Here is a 20,415-nt window from a genome sequence, read left to right as displayed (position 1 = left end):
AATCAGGCTATTTTAAGAGTCTTTAGACCTATCAGAAAACTCATTGGAGAGAAAAGGTCACATATGTGTTGGCAAGGAATGAAGAGTTGCAAGCTGTTTTGTGATCTGAGAAGTAGAGCAGTGAGCTGTGAGATGACTGACTTTGAGTTAAGAGGCTGGAGATCCTGTCATGGATGGTTTTTGAAGGGTTTGTGGTAGCCTGGATAAGTTAAGATGTTTTCAGAGTTTAAAAAAGATTAAGAGCAAGCTAATGAACAACTGCAACCATGAATGTGATAATTTTACTATTTTACTTTCACATTTTCAGTCATCTTACTAATAAAATGTCTACAAGTTGCTGGTATCATCCTATTTAATTATTCTGCTTGTTTTTATCATTTTTAAGTCAATCAAGTGTCTTTTTTCAGTGCTCATGATGAGATTAAATTTTTTTTTCTTTTCTTTTCTTTTCTTTTTTTTTTTTTTTGCAGTCAGTGAGTTTCTCAGAGATTCTCAGTCCTATACCTTTGAGACCCTGTTGGTAACTTTATTTTCTTCTTCTTCTCTACAGTCTCACCTTTCTCTGACTGACCAGCTCAGGTCAATCACAGAAACATGGCTGGAAAGTTAACAAAAGAAGACACAGAGGAGATGAGGGAGATCTTTGGAAAGATTGGTGAGTAAAAGCTATGGTACAATGATTTTGTTTGTAAATTTGATCACCTTGAAATAATGAATGTCAGCAAAAAATGTATTTATAGAGCACCATTCATACATAAAGCTTAGACTCTATAAAAACATGAGGATTATTTTTTGTGTCTGGGAAAGATTGATATTTTAGATTTAAGAAGAAGGGATGACAATAAAATGATGAGAATCATGCTGTTGGCTAGTAAAAAGGCAATCACCAGGAGATGGCAAACTGATTTGGTGCCTAAGGTGGATGAATGGGTGGATGTTATGCTCAGTATCTATAACATGGAGAAAGTTACTGCATCCGTTAGGCTGGAAGTGGACAATTTCAGAAATATCTGGAAAGGATGGTTAAAGTACAGAAGACAATATAGATCAGACTTTGTATAGGGGGTGTTGCAACTGTCCAAGCAGTATTGCATTTTTGTTTCATTTATTTTTTGCTGGACAAGTATAAGAGTATACCTAAATATTATACCAATTGGACCAATTGGAAGATCTTTCTTTACACCCTGGTTCAATGCTACAATGTTCTTTTGTTCCTTGTTTGTTTGTTTTTTGTTTGTTTTTCTTTAATTATGTTATAGGTATTTTTATAAAGGATACATCTGTAGTGTAGGAGATGGGCAATTAGGAACTTGGCTTGGAGCTACTTATGAACTGTGTTTTTCTAAATTCTATTGTATCATGTAAAAATGTATCCTTTGAAATTGAAATAAAATACAAATTTAAAAATAAAACAAAAACATGAGGATTATTAAAATAGATATGAAGCTCAGCAAAAAGGGCAGTAGAGTGTTGAATGAATCAATTTATCAATAGCAATTTATACTCAGTATAAATAGGCATGCAACAATTTCATCCACTGAGTGGCAAAAAGCATGGAGGTTATTGAGGAGCAGCATCAGTGTTTATCCTGAATGCTGAGAAAATCACAGTTAAGATTTCTAAAATGAAAAGAGCTGAGGGGTATATTCGAGAAAAGAGGGAAGGGACAAATTTGTGCCTAAAGTCAGCATTTTCAGGGGCATGAAGCTGGCTCATGTTTTTTTTACCCTGCTAAATAATCAATCTAAAGCCTTATTTATGCTTCAGTGTTGAACCTATGCCACAGCATATGCTGTAGGTTTGTAAGGATTGAGCCATATTAGGTTTCCAGGGCCAATATTGACTACTTAAAGTATGTATTACAATACACATTATTAGCAGTGTATGTAACTGACAAAGGTGTAAAAAGTACAGTTACTTGGGTTAAAATGTACTTTATTAAAAGTAGAAGTTCTGATGTATAAATCTACCCAAGTACAAGTAAAAGAGTTATTGACAGTCCTGATTTAACTCATAGAGTTACTGACAGTGTTAATTTAACACATAGACTTATTGACAGTCCTAATTTAACTCATATAGTTACTGACTGTTAATTTAACTCATATACTGTTACATTAACACTTTAAATGTGTTTATATTGGTTCACACTACATATAGTTAAACTTATATTCTTAAACATGACAGAGCTGCAGTAACTCTTGAAAATCTGTGGTAAAGTGGGTCTCCTCTGGCAAGAATAAACCAGAGTCAAGTGGATAACTCGGTGGATAACCACTCATGGTGCAAATGTGTCTCAAGTTGAAAACTACAACAATCCACTAGGGACAAAGATCTTAAAGAACCCCAGCAAGGATCACTGTACAACCTACAACATCAGACACATCTAAACACTCTGCCCAAAGGCATGATAGGGGGTTGACCTAACTCTGGTGGATCAACACTGTCAAGTAAGACGAACACTGAAGACCATTTCACTCAGAATGGAGTTACAATATGGGAGTTAAAATCAACTCTCAAATGTTTATGACTGAAGACATAAATGAGCCAGATCAGAATCTTCTATATGATGAAGCATTTTTATTCACATCAGGCCTTTTATTCTGATTGCTTGTGTTAACGTAAACTTATATAATATTAAATTTAAGAGTTGCACTGTGCTGTTGTGAAATTAGGAATAAACATGGGGCCGTGCCAGTTTTCATTTAGTGAATCATACAATGATATCCTGGGGACTTTGATTTGCTCTAACTTTGTGATAAACTGCAGGGATGGCAGTTCCTGTCTTTCCATTACTGAAGGCAGTCATATTTTAGGCTATTTTGACATCCAACCAGACTGAGGAGGAGTGCCCTAGTAGGACAGTGATGTCAATGCATACCCTCTATAGCGCCACCTTTCTACCCACTGACTAATGAGTCTGTTTTTCTCCAGATCTGGATGGCGACAATTACATTGATGATTGTGAGCTCCATGTCCTCCTTAAAGAGTCCGGCCATCCCCTAGCTGGATACAAGGTTCGAGAGATCATTCAGAAACTTGATCGCAACAAGGATAATAAGATCAGCTTTGATGAATTTCTGGCGGTAAGTAAAGCAGACCGCTGAACAATTTGTACTGTCCAACTTTGCAAGTTTTAACTTTTTTTTTTTTTTTTTTTTTTTAAAGATTTATTTTTGAGCCTTATCATGCCTTTGTTTGGTAAAGGGAAGGACAGTGGATAGACTCGGAAACAGGGAAGAGAGTGGGGAGAGACATGCGGTAAAGGGCCACAGGCCAGATTCAAACCTGGGCCGCCCGTGTACATGGTAGCGCCTTAAACCACTCAACCATCTGCGTGCCCCGCAAATTTTAACTTCTACTATGAGTCAGGTTTTGTATTCCCACCTGACCTTCCTTTATGGGGCTGTTACACAAGCACAGCAACTTGTAGCAGTTTCATGCATGACAGTGGAAAAGCCCTCACAAATCACACATATACATAACCAGGAAATACAGAGGTGAGGTCGGCAAAGTGATGAAAGTTCTAGTGTTAAGTTTCAGCACAGTCATTAACAGAGACGACTTCTTGTACAAGTGTTAGTGTGGATCAAATCTAGTGTAGCTGTGTTTTGTCTTTTACATGTCTTTTGATATCCTGTAAATTTTAAATAAACCATGACTCTGACTTTAGCTAGGATTTATTTCAGTCATGAACATTAGCTGCACTGGGCTTGTTTATAATCTAGAGATTTACAACGCAGCATTTTAATTAAGATGTGTAAGAACTCAAATGTAGTTCTATCCCTGTAATCTGACTGCAAAGCTAAAAACTTTCTTAGTATATGTTTAGTAATGCCCGCCATCTTTCAGTGAGTTAGCTTTAGCTGGAAAGAAGAAGAGAGGGCCTTTGTTGAGTTCCTCCTGGGTTGTACCTTTGTTTTTTTTTTGTTTGTTTGTTTTTTTTAAAGGTAATGAAAAAGTTTCTTATCATGAATGCTCAAAACAGGACACGCATGGGGATCAGTCGTGTTGTTCACATCAAAAATAACTCTGAAAAGTTACAGTTTTTAAGTAAGGACAAACAAACGACTAGCATCATTAACAATTTTTTCAAAGATGTAAAGTAATTCAAACAATGCCACTGATCCTGCAAACATTAGATATTTAAATAATTTCTTTGAAAATTAGGGTCAAAGTTCATGCTACCAGTGTATTGCTGCAAGTTGGACAAGGTTTTGTTGAAGCCTTTTTCTGCCCTTTCTCAAAACTGGTGAAAAAGTGACTACTTTGTGGCACATACTTTGAAATCAGTCCAGGCTTAATGTCTGCCCAGTTTCTGCTGTATATCATCCGGTCTATGTCCTACAGCCTCTTATGTCCTTTACTTACATTTACCTAATGAGATGGTCAAAACATGCCAGAAATCCCCCAAATTAATCAACACCATTAAAACATAAATTATATATAACATTTTTGAGATAATAAGTCTAGTTCCAATGAGTTGTTGCTGTGTTAATGCATTTGGGGGGAAGGAAGGACATTTGGGTCTGTCTGTTAGCTGCTTAACAGCACAGTCTTTGTTTTGGAAATATGTGTGCCCCTAATGCACCCCTTTGTAAAGATATGTTTGAATCAATAATAACTCCCTATATTAAATGAATCGTATCTTTTTCTTTATTTAAATCTAGAAAAATTCTATAAAGTCATTTTTTTTTTCATTTGCAGAACGTGATAGTTGCAGTTGTCTGTAGCTGTGGTAACTTCTTTTACCTGTTTTGGCCAACAAAAAGTGCCAGCTGGCACTGCATGGCCTTGTGAGTGAGTGTTTGTGGTCAAGCTGGCTGTGCTGTTTTTAAAATGTCTCCCAGTGCCAGGCTGAATAGCTCATTGTGGTCACAGCAGCGCCTGTGGGACTGAGGTCACTGATGAAGCAGTGATTACTTCAGGTTCAGGAAGTATCACACTTATGACCATAGAATATGTTATTGTATAAGCTGACTTGTCAGAAGCCATTTACATGCCGTGCATGAGTCAAAGCACTATGAACTCAGACCACAGAGCTGTCTATGGTTGCATGAGATGAGTTTGATTTAATGTTCAGGGATAATTATTAAATGTTGATGTGTGGGGAGAAGCCAGTGGAGAAGGTTAACAGCTGTAGCCCTGGTGGTTTACTGTAACTGTCCATAACATTCATTACATAATGGTTCTAAAGCTGAATAGCCAATAGCACAGGTTCAATTCAAATCACTACAACGTGCAGTTGCTTTAATAAATCCTATCAGCTGATGTTTTTCTGGATATTTTTTCTTCCTGTTTCATATATCCTCTCAGCCCTGTTTCAGCAGTGTTTCCCACACACTTGCAGTACTTGGGTGAGCCAACCAGGTCTACCTAAAGCCACTACCATATACTTGCTGACCATATTGTCTTTTATTTTAATATTTGGATACAGTCACTATCTGTGCAAGTGAAAGAGCAGCTACTTGTACTTCCCTCCTATTAATGCACTGATTAATGTGGGATCTCTTATGAGAAAAATAAAACTTCATATTTTGTTTCAGCATTTTTCTTCAGCTTCTTGCTGTAATATCATCATTTGCTCCTGCAGTCTACCACATATGATGGTTGTCATATGCTGCCTTAGCAACAACAAGCCTTCACACCTGCAGCTCACCTGCTATGATTACAGAATATCAAATTAAACATGTCACAGGAGGAATGGTGTCATTTGAGCATCTTCATAAAGCATACTGTCCATGGATACTGTCAATAGAGCATAAACAGAAGGAGGCAGAATGGCCATCTCTACCATTCAAGTGCAGAGTCAATCTGTGGGAAACACTGAGCAGGTTTGTATGTTTTCATGCAAGGGAGGAGAAATTCCTGTTGTACTGCTTTGACTGCACACTGTTTGGGCTGCTAACAGGAGCTTGGTAAGACATCAAGGGAAAAAACAGTAAAACAGAAAAGATGATTGAGACTTTGCAAAGCATATAATCTGTAGTTTAAAAACAATAAAGGATTTTTAAACCATGTGTTAATTCTTCAATTTTTTTTCTAGAAATCATAATGAGGGATGACAAAAAAATACATTGCAAAACAACTTTAAAAAAAAACAATGATGTTGTAATATTATAGCATGTGATTTACCTCTGTTTTTGAAAATATGTGTAGATTCATTTACTTGACAGTTACATCATTGGGTACCCTGTACAAAAATTATGCGTTAACGTTCCACTTCGAAGCCGACTTTCATAACGCCTTTATTACTCTGTTTTTGTACATAGCATCACAGAAGTGTCCATTTAAGTTCTGTTAAGGAATTGAGGCCATAGTCACAGATGGTGCAGAATAGGAATACATTATTTTGAGATGCATTTCTGAATGCATGTGAATATACAGTCAAACACATTTATGGCAAAAGTGAGTAAAAATCGTTGGTTCTACAGTGGTAAAAATGTTTCAGAGATTACTTTTAGTGTAAAGCAATGACCTAGGTGTTTTTTGTTTTGCATTTTGCCACCATGTTTTTCAGTTGTGAGTTGTTGGGAGAATAAGAGAGAATGCTGCATAGTTTGTGGTTTAGTCTGAACAGAAAGCAGCTACAGTAAGGCCTAAATATTGTGACCCCATCTGATTCAGGCTTTTGAGGAGTTATATAATGTTTGTCTGTAATTATCTTTTTTTTTAGATTGTCCAGGAGCTGAGGGGCAGTCAGGTAGCAAAAACTTTCCGCAAGGCCATCAATAAAAAGGAAGGCATCCTGGCTATAGGAGGGACGTCTGACCTGTCAAGCGAAGGCACACAACACTCATATTCTGGTAAAGACACACAGAAATCCCACCATGTTATCAGGTCGCTGTTTGTGTTTTTCTCAGCATTGAATCTGAGAATGCACCATTTAACAGTAAGGATGTCCATAATGGACAATGTGACCTACTAAAATGATGAAATGTGATGGTATTACATTTAATACTGTAATATTTTAAGTTTGTTTATGTGTATGCTTCTAGAGGAGGAGCGATATGCCTTTGTAAACTGGATCAACACTGCTCTAGCAAATGACCCCGACTGCCAGCATGTTTTACCCATGAATCCCAACAACGACTCTCTTTTCAAGTCTGTCAGAGATGGCATCGTCCTCTGGTGAGACTTCCTGTGTTCACTTTAAGTCGGCGTGCATGCTCCCAACTCCCCTCTCACCCTTGCTCAGCTGTCACTCTGATATAAATGTCTAATACCTGCATTTAACGTCACTTACTGTTTTTGAGCTTATCCATGATGAACAAATAGTATGAGTCTGTACGGGAGATAGTTTGTCAAGAATAAAAGTGGCCTTGCAGAGGAGGATACAACAATAAATACTAAATTTCATGTAAAACGTTGAGAAACAATGACATATTGTTCCCGTTCTTACTGTGATTTGTTGAATCAAAACTTAAAGAATCCCTTATGTTTATCTGTATAAACAAGATTATTGTCGAATACCCAAGAACAATAAACGATGTTAGCACACTGAAGATAAGTAATGACAACCAAAACAATGCAGGCCAACACATGCTAAAATGAAACACTTAATTTAATTCACACATTTTTCATAAAATGTTGATTTTTTTTTTTTTTATTAATAAATGTGTATAGATCCATTCCATGTTGCATCCACCACCATGATTTCAAATCAGTGAATGTCATCATCTTGCAACAGCAGAAAAAACAGATTTCATTCTAAATTGTAAGTTTTTTTACTTTAGACACTTGTGGGACACTACTTAAATCACTAAAATCTAAAAAGTTTGGGCCAGAATTGGCTCCAGTGACGTGTACATACCGGTATGTCTACAGCAGGTGAAGAATTCTTCCTCTTTCACAGCCACCGGGATGAAAGCCTACAAAATTATGGACTGTTTTATCCATTTTTAGTGTGTTTGGATATGTAATGCAGCTGTTTGGGAAGTAAAGGGTAATTCTTCATCAAAGTATAGGTGACAATGTTGTAACTCGTAAGATTACTGTGTTGCGTACCGAGAAAAGTAATTTTATGTTATAGATTTACCGACTGATAAAACTGATGCATTGAGAACTTTTGTGTTACCAAGTGTTAAAACATTTTAACCCCTTGTTCCACTTGTCAGTTGTGAAAATGACGCATAGCATCAGTATGTCTGCCTTTGGATGTGTAGACTCTGCTGTCAATGTACAGCCTAATTTACGGTCCATAATTAGTAACTCAGCCTGATAACACCACTACAGATGTAAAAACCTTTACAGTTCTTTCATATGCTCACAATCTTGCAGCAAATTGAGTAGAGGCATACAGATTTACACAATCTCTGTGTGTGATAATTGTGCATAAATAACAACAGCTGCCCCTTAGTTTGGCTGCAGGCCTCATGCCACCGCCACACACTATTCATCTAAGCTGCAGTCTTTGTCAGAATGGAAATACACGCTAAAGCTTAAGAAATTAAATGAGATCAAGCTCCCATTTAGGGTTATGGTAAGGGTTAAAGTAAGGGTTTCAATGCTTGGAGCATTGGATGACCTATACCAACATGGACACAAGTAATCCAATATATACCAACCGTACTGCATCAAAGCTGCAGAATCTGGCAAGAGGATCACACTCATGGGGTGGAGGATGGGCATGTTCACTTTGTAGAACCTTGTGAATGTTTTTGGAGTTGCTCAAGAGACTGCAGCACAAATGGCCTCAAGGGATACTCCTCTCATGGCCACCCTCAACGTGAATTTACCCTTTGTGGAATGGCACCACACACCAGATGGCAGAGGGCCCAGCTGCCTTATACGTCTGGTTGATAACATCCACAATCCAATAGGACAAACATTTCTTAGAGAGAACATAACCTTTTTTAGGACTGCAATGATAAACGGTTGGTCTGATCTATGTTGGTTTGCTGTCCATATACGCTTTTAAGGCATGCACTGGGATAGCAGCACTGACCTGTCATTGTTTTCCCCTGGAGAAGGATCATACCAAGCCAATTGTATCGGATGATCAAGGTTTGACCTTGGAACAACCTTTGGTAGAAAAGCTACAAGGTGACAGGGCTTGGTAAAGGGCTACCAGCGACTAGCTTCAAATAAATTCTACTCTGATTGTCTAACACCTCAGAGCCAGAAGATGTAAAGGAGCAGAGCCCCTGATGACACCTGACTATATAGACTTGTCCAGGTCAACAGATGTCACATGTGACCCTAGTGGTATAGTTACTTGACCTGCACTGCCTCTGGCATTCAGGAAGGATGAAATAGAACAAAGGTGAACTCCAAATTGTAACATTTAAGAATAATAACAATGATTATATATTAACTTAATTTATAAAGAATCTTTAAAAATAGATGTTAACAAAGTGCATTTTACAGACATGACAATGCTATGAACTGAGGAAATAATATAAAAAAAAAAAACATCAACAATCTGGCCAAATAGAGAAGGTCTTTAAAAGTTTAACAAGAAGGAAAGACCACAATAAGATCACAAAATCACACAAATGAAGGGACCAAAAAAAAGACACAACAGGCAGATGTCAAAACGCAGTTAAAGTAGTAAAGAATAATATCTGAAATATAGAAAAACAAATAGCAATGTAACAATGAACAACAAATGACTTATTACAGAGAGTGAAAAGATTTACCTTTTCTATACTATGAAAATATGGAGGAAAACTTTTTTTGGTTTACAACACAAATACTTTGTAAAGAAAATAAAACTTCATGTTTTGTTTTGTATGTTTGCACAGCAAAATGATCAACCTGTCAGTTCCAGACACTATTGATCCAAGGACCATAAGCACGGGAAAGGGATCAGTGTTTACACATCGGGTCAGCTAAGTTAGCCATCAGATACAGTTGATGTTTCTCTTATAATTCAGTGGAAATTGTTCAGCAGCTGTTGCTTCTTACTTTTCAGGAAAATCTGAACTTGGCTGTGAACTCGGCCTCTGCTATTGGTTGCCATGTGGTGAACATAGGTGCATCAGACCTGAGCGAGGGGAAGCCCCATCTGGTGCTCGGCCTACTGTGGCAGATCATCAAAATTGGCCTTTTTGCTGACATTGAACTTAGCAGAAATGAAGGTATGGGTCAGAGCTAATAGATTAATCATGTTACACATGTTTGCTGTGGTTACTTGGGTTTCCTGGTCTGTTGTCAAGAAGCCTTACTAATCATTAAGACACCCTCAACAGCTCTGGCTGCTCTGCTGAGAGAAGGGGAAACCCTGGAGGACCTGATGAAGCTGTCTCCAGAAGAACTGCTGTTACGCTGGGCAAACTTTCACCTGGAAAATGCTGGCCAGCCAAAGATAAACAACTTCAGCTCTGACATCCAGGTGGGCTTAATCCCTAACACTGAATAAAGAAAACAAAAGATGCAGGCATAGAAAACCCTCTTAGTTTTAAGAAATGATAATATGTTTAGAGCCATTTTAGAAAGTTTTGCAGGCTTTATGTTCCCGCACTTGTCCGTTAACAAGGTCCAACAACAAGGGTCTCTGTCAGCACAGTGAATGTTTGTGTTTGTTCTGACATGTTGGAATATCTGCTTCATATAATAGGACTGAATGGGTAGTGTCTTTTCCTGGCTAACACTGGCAAAGTGTAAGGTGTACTTCTTAAAAATACCGTGTGCAGGATTTCCCATTATATAGAGGTAATAAAATTCTTTGGTATCTTTAGCAGCATGCTTTTTTATTAAGTTCTCAGATAAATTTACATGTAGCCTCTGTCAGACACAGTACAATGTCACTTCAGATGTTCATGTGTTCCTATTTTGATAAAACTGGAGAGTTTTTATTTTATCTGTTTAATTTATCTGTTATTTTATTTTAACTTCTTTCCTGTTGCAGCAGCTTGAGCTATTTCCCCTTTTTGGGATCAATAAAAGCCTAAAGTAAACTAGATAGCAGCTTTTCAGCTATGCGGGATGTTAAATATTTGTCAGTTGAAAAAAAAGTATTTTCATTGAAGGGCATTTCCCCATAAATCAACCAGGCAGGTAAAGAGAGAACATTCTGCACCTGTCTCCTTCATCTATCTAGTTACTGGTGGGGTTTTTTCCCTTTCTGGTTTGTCTCTCTTTACCTTTTATTTAGTGATTTAAAGTTGTCTGAAATTCTTGGCTCCTTTTTTTGTTTAATATTGCATTCAGTTTTTGTGTAGTTTGGTTTCAACCCAGCAGTGGACAGAAATAAATTGATAACAAACTGCACAAAATCAAAATAGCTTATTACAATATTAGAATTATTCTTCATTCTAAGTGTTTTTATTTCACAGGACTCAAGAGCCTATTTCCACCTTCTGAACCAAATCGCTCCAAAAGGCATAGAGGATGATGAACCTTGTATAGACATCAGCATGAAAGGCCTCAATGTAAGCGGAGTCAGCACCCACAGCTGAGTATCTTCATGACATGATAACAGCTGTACAGTTTCTCTGATGGGGCTTGTGATCTATGTGTTGTTCAGGAGCAAGATTGCATGAAGAGGGCGGAGCTCATGCTGTGTCAGGCTGACAAGCTTGGCTGTAGACAGTTTGTCACTCCAACAGACGTGGTCAGTGGAAACCCCAAACTCAACCTCGCCTTTGTGGCCAATCTATTCAACAAATATCCAGCACTGAAGAAACCAGAGAATGAGGACATCGACTGGGGACTGTTGGAAGGTGGGAAAACTTAAAAAACTCCACTTCTTCTAGTATTAGACATTTTGGCTTGATCCTACACCTTATGCAAAGTGATGCATAGGTCAATGTACGTAAATGTCAGTTGTAGTTTTCTGATCTACTTGCTTGTCATTTTCATGCTTTTTTTATTGAAATCGCAGATGTGCTGATCTGAGCACCTAGAGGTGTGTTAGTCATATAATGTGGTGATATAGGAGCATTGTTGGGTCATTGCTATTTGAAGGCAATCATGCCTTTGAACAACAAAATGAGCATTTGCTGTTTATGAAAAAAAGTTTAAAACATAAAAGATTGAGATGTTTAGAGCAATTACTCTGCTGTTTGTGAATATTTTTTGCAATGAAATGGTGGTAACTTTTTTAATGTAGTGGTTTGCTAGTTAGACTTCTGCTGAATACACAGGTAAATATGCAGAACATTTAGTAATTACAGCTCTCGGAGCAACATCAGAAAAGTTACAGATGTAAACAGACCTATTGAGATGTGATGACAACAGACAAGTTGCATGCTTAGAACTTCACTTACTATCCACTTAAATTCCACTACTCTTTTGCTGTCCAGGTGAGACAAGGGAAGAAAGAACATTCAGAAACTGGATGAACTCCCTGGGAGTGAACCCACATGTCAACCATCTGTACGGGTAAGTACCACAATCCTAAGTCTGATCTTGGGCCTTGACCACATGTAAGGGTGTATTTAATTTATTTTACTTTAATTCGATTTTTTTAATTCATACACCAGGGAAACAACAGGAATCCAACAAAACAACCAGGGAAGGATAGGCGCATGAAAAGGGCATCCCAGATAAGCTTCCAAAAGCTTTTAGAAGGGTGTCCTGACATGAAACAGTACTAAATACGCACAATACATAAAAAACAACATAATAACAGAACAAACAACACAATAGCCCCTTAACAGTTCATTAGTCAAATGCTAATTCAAAGTGTATCAAATCCTTTCTTCAGTAGCAATAGCATGAAGCATTTCCAAGTTCCAGAGAGAGATAGAGAACCATAAACAAGAACATGATTGTCAGTCCACACCCCACCACATAAGGCAGTCTGACTAAGCATGGGCAACAGCAATCAGACTACAGCCATCAGTAAACCAGGGGAGTGTTTTCTGTGCTTTTTTACCTTCTGTACGCACACAAACAGCATTTTAAGTCATTCAAAATGCAAATTTTTGAAAACTCCTTCCACAGTGAAGATTTTAGAAACTCTGTTTAAAGCATTTATGTGTAGAAAACAATGCTGGGATCTTGTTTGTGAATGGTGCATATGCACAAACAGGGCCTGAAGTTGCTGTATGCCACATCCCATGCAAAGTATGTGACCTATAAAAAAACACATGTGAGAAAATCTGACCCATGCGTATGAATATTTAAGAGGCAGAGGGAAAACATAAGCAGTTTGATTGCTACACATGCCCATTAAGCCTTATTTTACTTGCTAATGTGAAAATGTGTTAATATTTATCCTGACATATATTTCATCATCAAATCCTCACCTTCATTTGCCCTGGTTGTAGGTGGCCATGTCATTGTTTGACGTAAAAATCCAAACACCAAAATACACGAAACGCTGCATACTATCAGAACTAATTTAAGATATTTTCTCTGTGGTCACAAAGTGTGATTTTTTTAAAAATAAATTTCAATGCGCTGTACGACACACTGAAAAAACAGAGCCAAGGCAGTGTCTGTTCCACCCTGAGCTCATCACTGAGCACATTTTTATCGGTTGCATGTATTTAATCATATAAATGTATTTTATAAATTGATCTCTGCAACAATCTCGTCTTGTAGAGACTTACAGGATGCCCTGGTTATCCTTCAACTCTATGAGAAGATTAAAATCTGTGTCGAGTGGAACAACAAAGTCAACAAGCCACCTTATCCCAAACTAGGAGCCAACATGAAGAAGGTAAATCATGCTCTGTCTGTCACCTCTAGTGAAAAAAAAAAAAAAAAACTCTCTTCCATTCATTTGTCTTTTTATGCTCATAGTTGGAGAATTGTAACTATGCTGTAGAACTGGGCCATGATGCCAAGTTCTCCCTTGTTGGCATCGCTGGGGGTGACCTGGCAGATGGCAATCCCACCCTGACTCTGGCTCTGGTGTGGCAGCTGATGAGAAGGTAAAACATAGTTCAGTTTAGAAAGCGGTATAAAGAAATTATTCTCAAGAGGTGCCTTAATGAATAGTTATCACAAGGTGCTTGCTTGTTATTTGGATTAAAATATTGCAGTTTATATTAAATATGTATGCACAGTAAGCATGCACGATTGAATGTAAAAGCATGTCTTGTATATTTTCTGTATGAGTAATAAACTGCATATTCATAATACAAGTTTCATAATTGATGGACAAATTGAGACAATCTTATGATTTTAGTTAGGAAGTATAGCAAGATAGAGGTAGAAATTAAGGGGTAGGTTTAGATAAGTTTATGATGCTGTCTTTTAATTTGTAAACTGAGATGCTTAAGAATTTGCAGATGGAAGTTTTAAATAAATTGTCATTTACAGAATAACATGAAATTATTACACCCTATGCAAATATCAGTTGTTCCCAAATAACCTCAAGTGCTATTAAACAGAGCAAGGATTTTTTGCAACACAGGGTTACAACCATCTTCTTACAAAATGATTAAAAAAAGTTTTCAGTTAAATTCCTCTCAGTTTTAATGAAACTTGAGTTTAAAGTTTGTAGGTTGATAACCTCCTTCCCTCTCCTCCACTCTTCCAGATACACGTTAAATGTACTGGAGGATCTTGGTGCTGGACAGAAAGCAAATGATGACATAATCGTAAAATGGGTGAACCAAACATTGGCAGATGCTGGTAAAACAACCAAGATATCAAGCTTTAAGGTAAGCATCTTTCCCTGTTTACTGTAACTGTCAACATTTTATTGTGTGTTGATTAGATTATTCTTTTATATAAACTGGACAACGTGTCAGTCATGTCTTGTCTCCTACTTAGCTGGTGAGGATCATTGGACACAGTTAAAAGTAGACCTTTTAAGTGGGAATATTAGCAGTATCTGATGGATTCCATATTGCAAATATCACTTCTGATGGTAACTGTGACAACCAGTGGAATTTTACTGTGATAAATGTGGTACTCAAACATCACTGTGCAAGGTGATTAAGTCCTTGGTGGGAGATTCTCCTTCTGTATGAATAAAGGCTATTCTAAATTAATGATACATGAAATAATTTTTATTTGGGTGATTAAACACTAATTTGGTGTCAGTAAAACTATGATTTGGTCATACCAACCTTGAGTAGGATTTTAATACAACAGTGTTTATTTGGAACTACAACATAATATTGTAGCAACACTTGTGAAAAACAGCATATTTTGCTAGAAAAGGAAAACAAACTTTGTTCCTCAATTCTTGCTACTGTGTGCATGTCTACACGTTACCAAAGCCATACTGTGTAATTTATGTACATTAATCTATTTCTATTCATCAAGTTATTGTAAGAAGAATCTGTGCACAGTGCTCTGGTTGTTTGTTGGTTTAACCAACCTTAAGACCTATATGCTTATAAAAATATCACCTGGTTAAGTGATACATATGATTAAAATCTTCATTGCTGTTGAACTTTATATCAACACTGACTAAATGCCTTGTGCCTTGTACTTTGTCAGCTAACTGTGGTATAATATGGGCAGTGGTGTTGTGGTGGGTGCAGAAGTTGTTCTTAATCTATATACTCTTTAGAAGTGGGTACACTCTTCTTTCTAAAGTGGGTATACGCTATGGTGACAAAAATAAGTGGGTATACTCCATATACCAGCATATAGCCTACACTACACCACTTAATATAGGTAATACACCTGGGACCCATTTCAAGAAGGAGGTTCATCAAACTCTGAGTCTCACCCTGAGCTTTGAGTTACTCTACACTCAGATGAGAAACTTTGAGTTTTCGGTTTCAAAACAACAGATTTTGCTGCAGTCCCGCTACAGAACAGAGTGGGCTATGCAGCCATTGAAAACCATCATTGATGGAATATCGATGCTACAATTCACCATGGCAACAGGTGACAACAACAGATCCATGTACCTTATCCTCCCAAACTAGAAATGATCCTTGTCAGAGACAAAGAGTGAGTATGAACCTACACTCATGGACGCAAGTATTGGCACCCCTAGAATTTTTCCAGAAAATGCAACAATTTCTCCCAGAAATTGTTGCATTTACAAATGTTTTTGGTATACACGTGTTTATTGCTTTTTTGTGCATTGGAACAACACAAAAAAAATCAGAAGAAAAAAGACAAAATTGACGTAATTTTACACAAAACTCAAAAAATGGGCCGGACAAAATTATTGGCACCCTTTTAAAACTGTGGCTAAATCATTTTATTTCAAGCTTGTGATGCTCATTTAAACTCACCTGTGGCAGTAACAGGTACTGGCAATCAAGAAATTACACCTGAAGCCAGTTAGAATGTATAAAAGTTGACTCAACCTTTGTGTTGTGTGCCTGTGTGTGTCACACCAAGCATGGAAAAGAGAAAGAAGAGCCCAGAATTGTCTGAGGACTTAAGAAGCAAAATTGTGGAAAAATATGAACAATCTCAAGGTTTTAAGACCATCTCCAGAGATCTTGAAAGCCCTTTGTCCACTCTGTGTAATATAATCAAGAAGTTTACAACCATGGAACAGTGGCTAATCTCCCTGGACGTGGACGGAAGAGAAAAATTGAAAAAGGGATGCAACGCAGGATAGTTGGAATGGTGAATGAACATCCTCAGTCAACTTCCACACAAATTCAGGCTGTCCTGCAGACTCAGGGTGCAAAAGAATCAGCTCGGACCATACGTCATAATCTAAATGAGATGAAGCGCTATGGCAGGAGACCGAGGAGAACCCCACTGCTGACAAAGAGACATAAAAAAGCCAGACTGGAGTTTGCAAAAATGTACCTGAGTAAGCCTCAATCCTTCTGGGAGAACATTTTGTGGACAGATGAGACTAAGGTAGAGCTTTTTGGAAAAGCACGTCATTCTACTGTTTACAAAAAAACAGAATGAGGCCTACAAAGAAAAGAACACAGTACCTACAGTCAAACATGGTGGAGCTTCAAGGATGTTTTGGGGTTGTTTTGCTGCCTCTGGCAGTGGGTGCCTTGACTGTGTGCAAGGAATCATGAAATCTAGAGACTATCAAAAAATTTTGGGCCGCAATGTAGGGCCTAGTGTCAGAAAGCTGGGTCTGTGTCAGAGGTCATGGGTGTTCCAGCAGGACAATGACCTAAAACATACCCCAAAAAGCAACAAGAAATGGTTGGAGACAAAGCGCTGGAGAGTTCTGAAGAAGCCAGAAATGAGTCTGGATCTAAATCCCATTGAACACCTATGGAGCGATCTTAAAATTGCTGTTGCAAGAAGCACCCTTCAAATCTGAGACACCTGGAGCAGTTTGCATAAGAAGAGTGGTCCAAAATTCCAGTTGAGAGGTGTAAGAAGCTTGTTGACAGTTATAGGGAGTGATTGGTTTCAGTTATTTTTTTCCAAGGGTGTGCAACCAAATGTTAAGTTGAGGGTGCCAATAATTTTGTCCTGCACATTTTTTTAGTTTTCTGTAAAATGGTGTCAATTTTGTCTTTTTTCTTCGGATTTTTTGTGTTGTTCCAATGCACATAAAGGCAATAAACACATGTATACCAAAAACATTTGTAATTGCAACAATTTCTGGGAGAAATTGTGTATTTTCTGAAAAAATTCCAGGGGTGCCAATACTTTCGTCCATGACTGTGTATATTAAAAAAAAAACATAAAAATAGTTCCTGAAATATGTCATACGTTTAAAAGAACAAAGTATTTTATTTTTTTAAGTCATAAAGCTACCAGATTGGAGTATTTGGTTTGATAAGTTGTTTTGAAGGGTGAAACATTAAGCCTATAAAGTATATTAAGGCTTTTAGCTTGGTCATATTTAGCCTATAGCTTTAGAAATAGTTGTTCAGATAACCTGTACATAGTATGAACATGTTTTTATCAGAATCATAGTTTATTACCTATCACCATGCGTTAACTTAGCTTATAATGATAACTTTTGAAGCATACAAACATTGGACATTCAGAATAAGCCATCAAGAGAATTTATAAATTGCCCATAAAAATAATTGCCCCTGTTAGCCTTTTCTTTAATCATGGAAATTACAACTTTAATCCTGTGAATTTACTACTTTAATGTAATAAATGTATGGCTTTTATCTCATAATTATGACTTGAATCTCAAAGCTTTAGTTTCCTTCATAAAAGTGCACAATTTTCATATTAGCTTTATCCTCAGCATAACACTGGTTTCAAACGCATGACATGACTATCCTCTCAGCTATATACTGCTTAGTTCACCAATTAAGCCAGATTTAATTATCATTTATTATTGTAAATGTATCTTTATGCCAAGCAATGCAGCCCCTTTATTTGCTCTCTGACAAAAGTATGTCACGTTCGGTAAAAAAAAGGTTTTATGTGGTATGTTTGTGTTTATATAAAATAACATGGACTCTTATTCATAATAAACATGAAAAATGACTGATATGGACTTAATACATTAAAAAAAATGCAGAAATAAACCATATTTGAGACAGAGAAAACCTTGGGGTTCATTGAAGAAAGCCTTCTCCTGACCCGGTTTGGCTTCACAGACTCGGTTACGATAACTAACTCAGAAACAAGTTACCTCTCTTTCTGATACTGACTTGACTTAGCCATCATTCCTGTAATTGAGTTGCCCCTCTCAAACCAAAAACACCAATTTTTTCATTCCAGGGTTTGCAGACTCAGAGCTCGATTTAAACCTGCCCTATGAAACAGGTCTCAACAGTGTAATGAAAAAAGGCATTACAAGTTTACATTTTATAGTTTATTTTATTTTTAAGTTTATATTTTACATCACTAATGTATGCGTGTCGTGGTGATCAGGATCGAGAGATCAGCAGCAGTTTGGCAGTACTGGAACTGATAGACGCCATCCAACCAGATTCCATCAACTACGACCTGGTAAAAACTGGCTCCCTCAGTGAAGAGGACAAGCTTGAAAATGCCAAGTAAGATTTTTATTACAAACAAGAGAGGAAGTCTTCTGCTATGATTTTGAAACTGTCATATTCTATTGTTAAATGCGTCATCTTTTTTGTCATTTCCAGATATGCCATATCTATGGCGAGAAAAATTGGAGCCCGTGTCTATGCCCTTCCAGAGGACCTTGTGGAGGTCAAGAGCAAAATGGTGATGACAGTGTTTGCCTGCTTGATGGGTCGGGGAATGAAGCAGGTTTAAGAGACTCTCTGGGATCAGTATGACACTTACCAAACAACCCACAAGCCATTGGCATTTTAAACGAGCAATAGCTCTCCCAACTGAAGGAATAAAGAAAAAGATTGTTATTGTATGAGAGTAACATGATTGTATGAAGTCAAAATTAGAATTTGTGTGTATCCTTGCCTCTTCTGGGGTGTTTACTGAAGAATAATGAGCTTTCCTCTTATTTAAGTGAGTCCAAAATACTAAAAATTCCCAAAGAAATTGCTCCCATGCTAAAGGGCAACTTGTTACGTTCAATATGCCGACCTCCTGTTTAATGTATGAGAATGCTGTCTTATAAAGCGAATGTGCATATTTCTAGCTGCAAGGCTGTTTACATATTTTTATTCAGACTGATAAGTAAATTATATCCTTGAATAAGATACACACATTCCGAATACTACACTTATCAATAAATGCTTGACAAGATAAAAGAAGAAATCAGAGAGGTGGTTGTTATAGATGAAGCACAGGTTGAGAAATACCAAACTTATCAAGTTACAAGCATGTCTTAATAACTGGCACTATGAATTCATACATATCGCTATGCAGAAGCCATGCAGTCAATTTCTACAAATGATCAGTCTGCTGTTCTCTCTGTATTCTTGTTCTTGTCATTTGTTTGTGTATTGGGATTATTACATAAGGTAAATGCTGTTTTGGGGGGCTGTCTGGTCTTTGTTGTATGGGACTTCTGTTTTGTTTCTGTCTGTTACGTTGGATAAGGAGCTGGCTGACTGGACTCTCTCCTGCCATCTTCTGTGCCTTCTTCTTTTCTCAAAGACAACGTATAAAAGGGCTTTGAGGTTTCCTCTTTTATCATTGTACTCAACATTACCAAATATAAGCAGTTGCTTCATTCCAGGTAGCTAATAAATATTCAGTGACAACGGCCAAATTGTATTTGGTATCGTGTTCATATCTACCTTTAAGTGCTTTACAATAAATATGTCTTTGAAAGCTAATTTTGTGTGCTATCTTGAATTCTAGTAAAGGCAAAGAGCTGACGGCCTTCATTTGCTCCATTGTTTTAAAAATGGTTAAAAAAAAAAGGTCTGGTATGGATGAGAAATGCAGAAGTTGTTCAGTAACAGGGACTAGAAGTTGTTTACATTCCTCAAATTCAAAAATGTTTAGATCACAAAATCCATTCCTAAACACTGGCCTTGAAGTGTCTCAAGGTTGTATATGAAGTGTTAATGAAGCATTGAGCCATTACATGTTCATTCTTATTTTATCAATATGTTGGCTTTGTTACAGTTTTGACAGTAGCACTGAGATGTTTTACCACAGTAAAGCCTTGTCTACTCAAATAAGCATTCTACTGTAAATCTTCTACTGCGCATCTTCAGTTTGACACAGTCTAATTCAGTGGACTTGAGGTAGCCCTACTTTCAT

At 37.3% G+C, this 20,415-nt stretch overlaps 1 protein-coding gene across 1 annotated transcript in view; it reads left to right on the top strand.

The window, feature by feature from the left end:
- Positions 1-19,982, top strand: part of LOC121519092 (plastin-3-like) — a 29,204-nt gene extending 9,222 nt beyond the window's left edge. The window contains exons 2-16 of the mRNA XM_041801880.1: positions 551-655; positions 2,932-3,083; positions 6,674-6,803; positions 6,996-7,128; positions 9,744-9,825; positions 9,914-10,079; positions 10,191-10,333; positions 11,277-11,372; positions 11,468-11,663; positions 12,246-12,324; positions 13,492-13,609; positions 13,693-13,823; positions 14,435-14,558; positions 18,637-18,761; positions 18,861-19,982. Of these exons, the coding sequence (XP_041657814.1) occupies positions 595-655; positions 2,932-3,083; positions 6,674-6,803; positions 6,996-7,128; positions 9,744-9,825; positions 9,914-10,079; positions 10,191-10,333; positions 11,277-11,372; positions 11,468-11,663; positions 12,246-12,324; positions 13,492-13,609; positions 13,693-13,823; positions 14,435-14,558; positions 18,637-18,761; positions 18,861-18,993 (1,869 nt within the window). The 5' untranslated portion in view covers positions 551-594 and the 3' untranslated portion in view covers positions 18,994-19,982. The remainder of the gene's footprint in view (positions 1-550; positions 656-2,931; positions 3,084-6,673; positions 6,804-6,995; positions 7,129-9,743; positions 9,826-9,913; positions 10,080-10,190; positions 10,334-11,276; positions 11,373-11,467; positions 11,664-12,245; positions 12,325-13,491; positions 13,610-13,692; positions 13,824-14,434; positions 14,559-18,636; positions 18,762-18,860) is intronic.
- The last annotated feature ends 433 nt before the right edge of the window (positions 19,983-20,415 follow it).

The sequence above is a fragment of the Cheilinus undulatus genome, linkage group 12 (genome assembly GCF_018320785.1).
Source record: "Cheilinus undulatus linkage group 12, ASM1832078v1, whole genome shotgun sequence".
NCBI lineage: Eukaryota > Metazoa > Chordata > Actinopteri > Labriformes > Labridae > Cheilinus > Cheilinus undulatus.
Note: the sequence above shows the minus strand (reverse complement) of the source record. Positions and strands in the feature narration are given on the sequence as shown.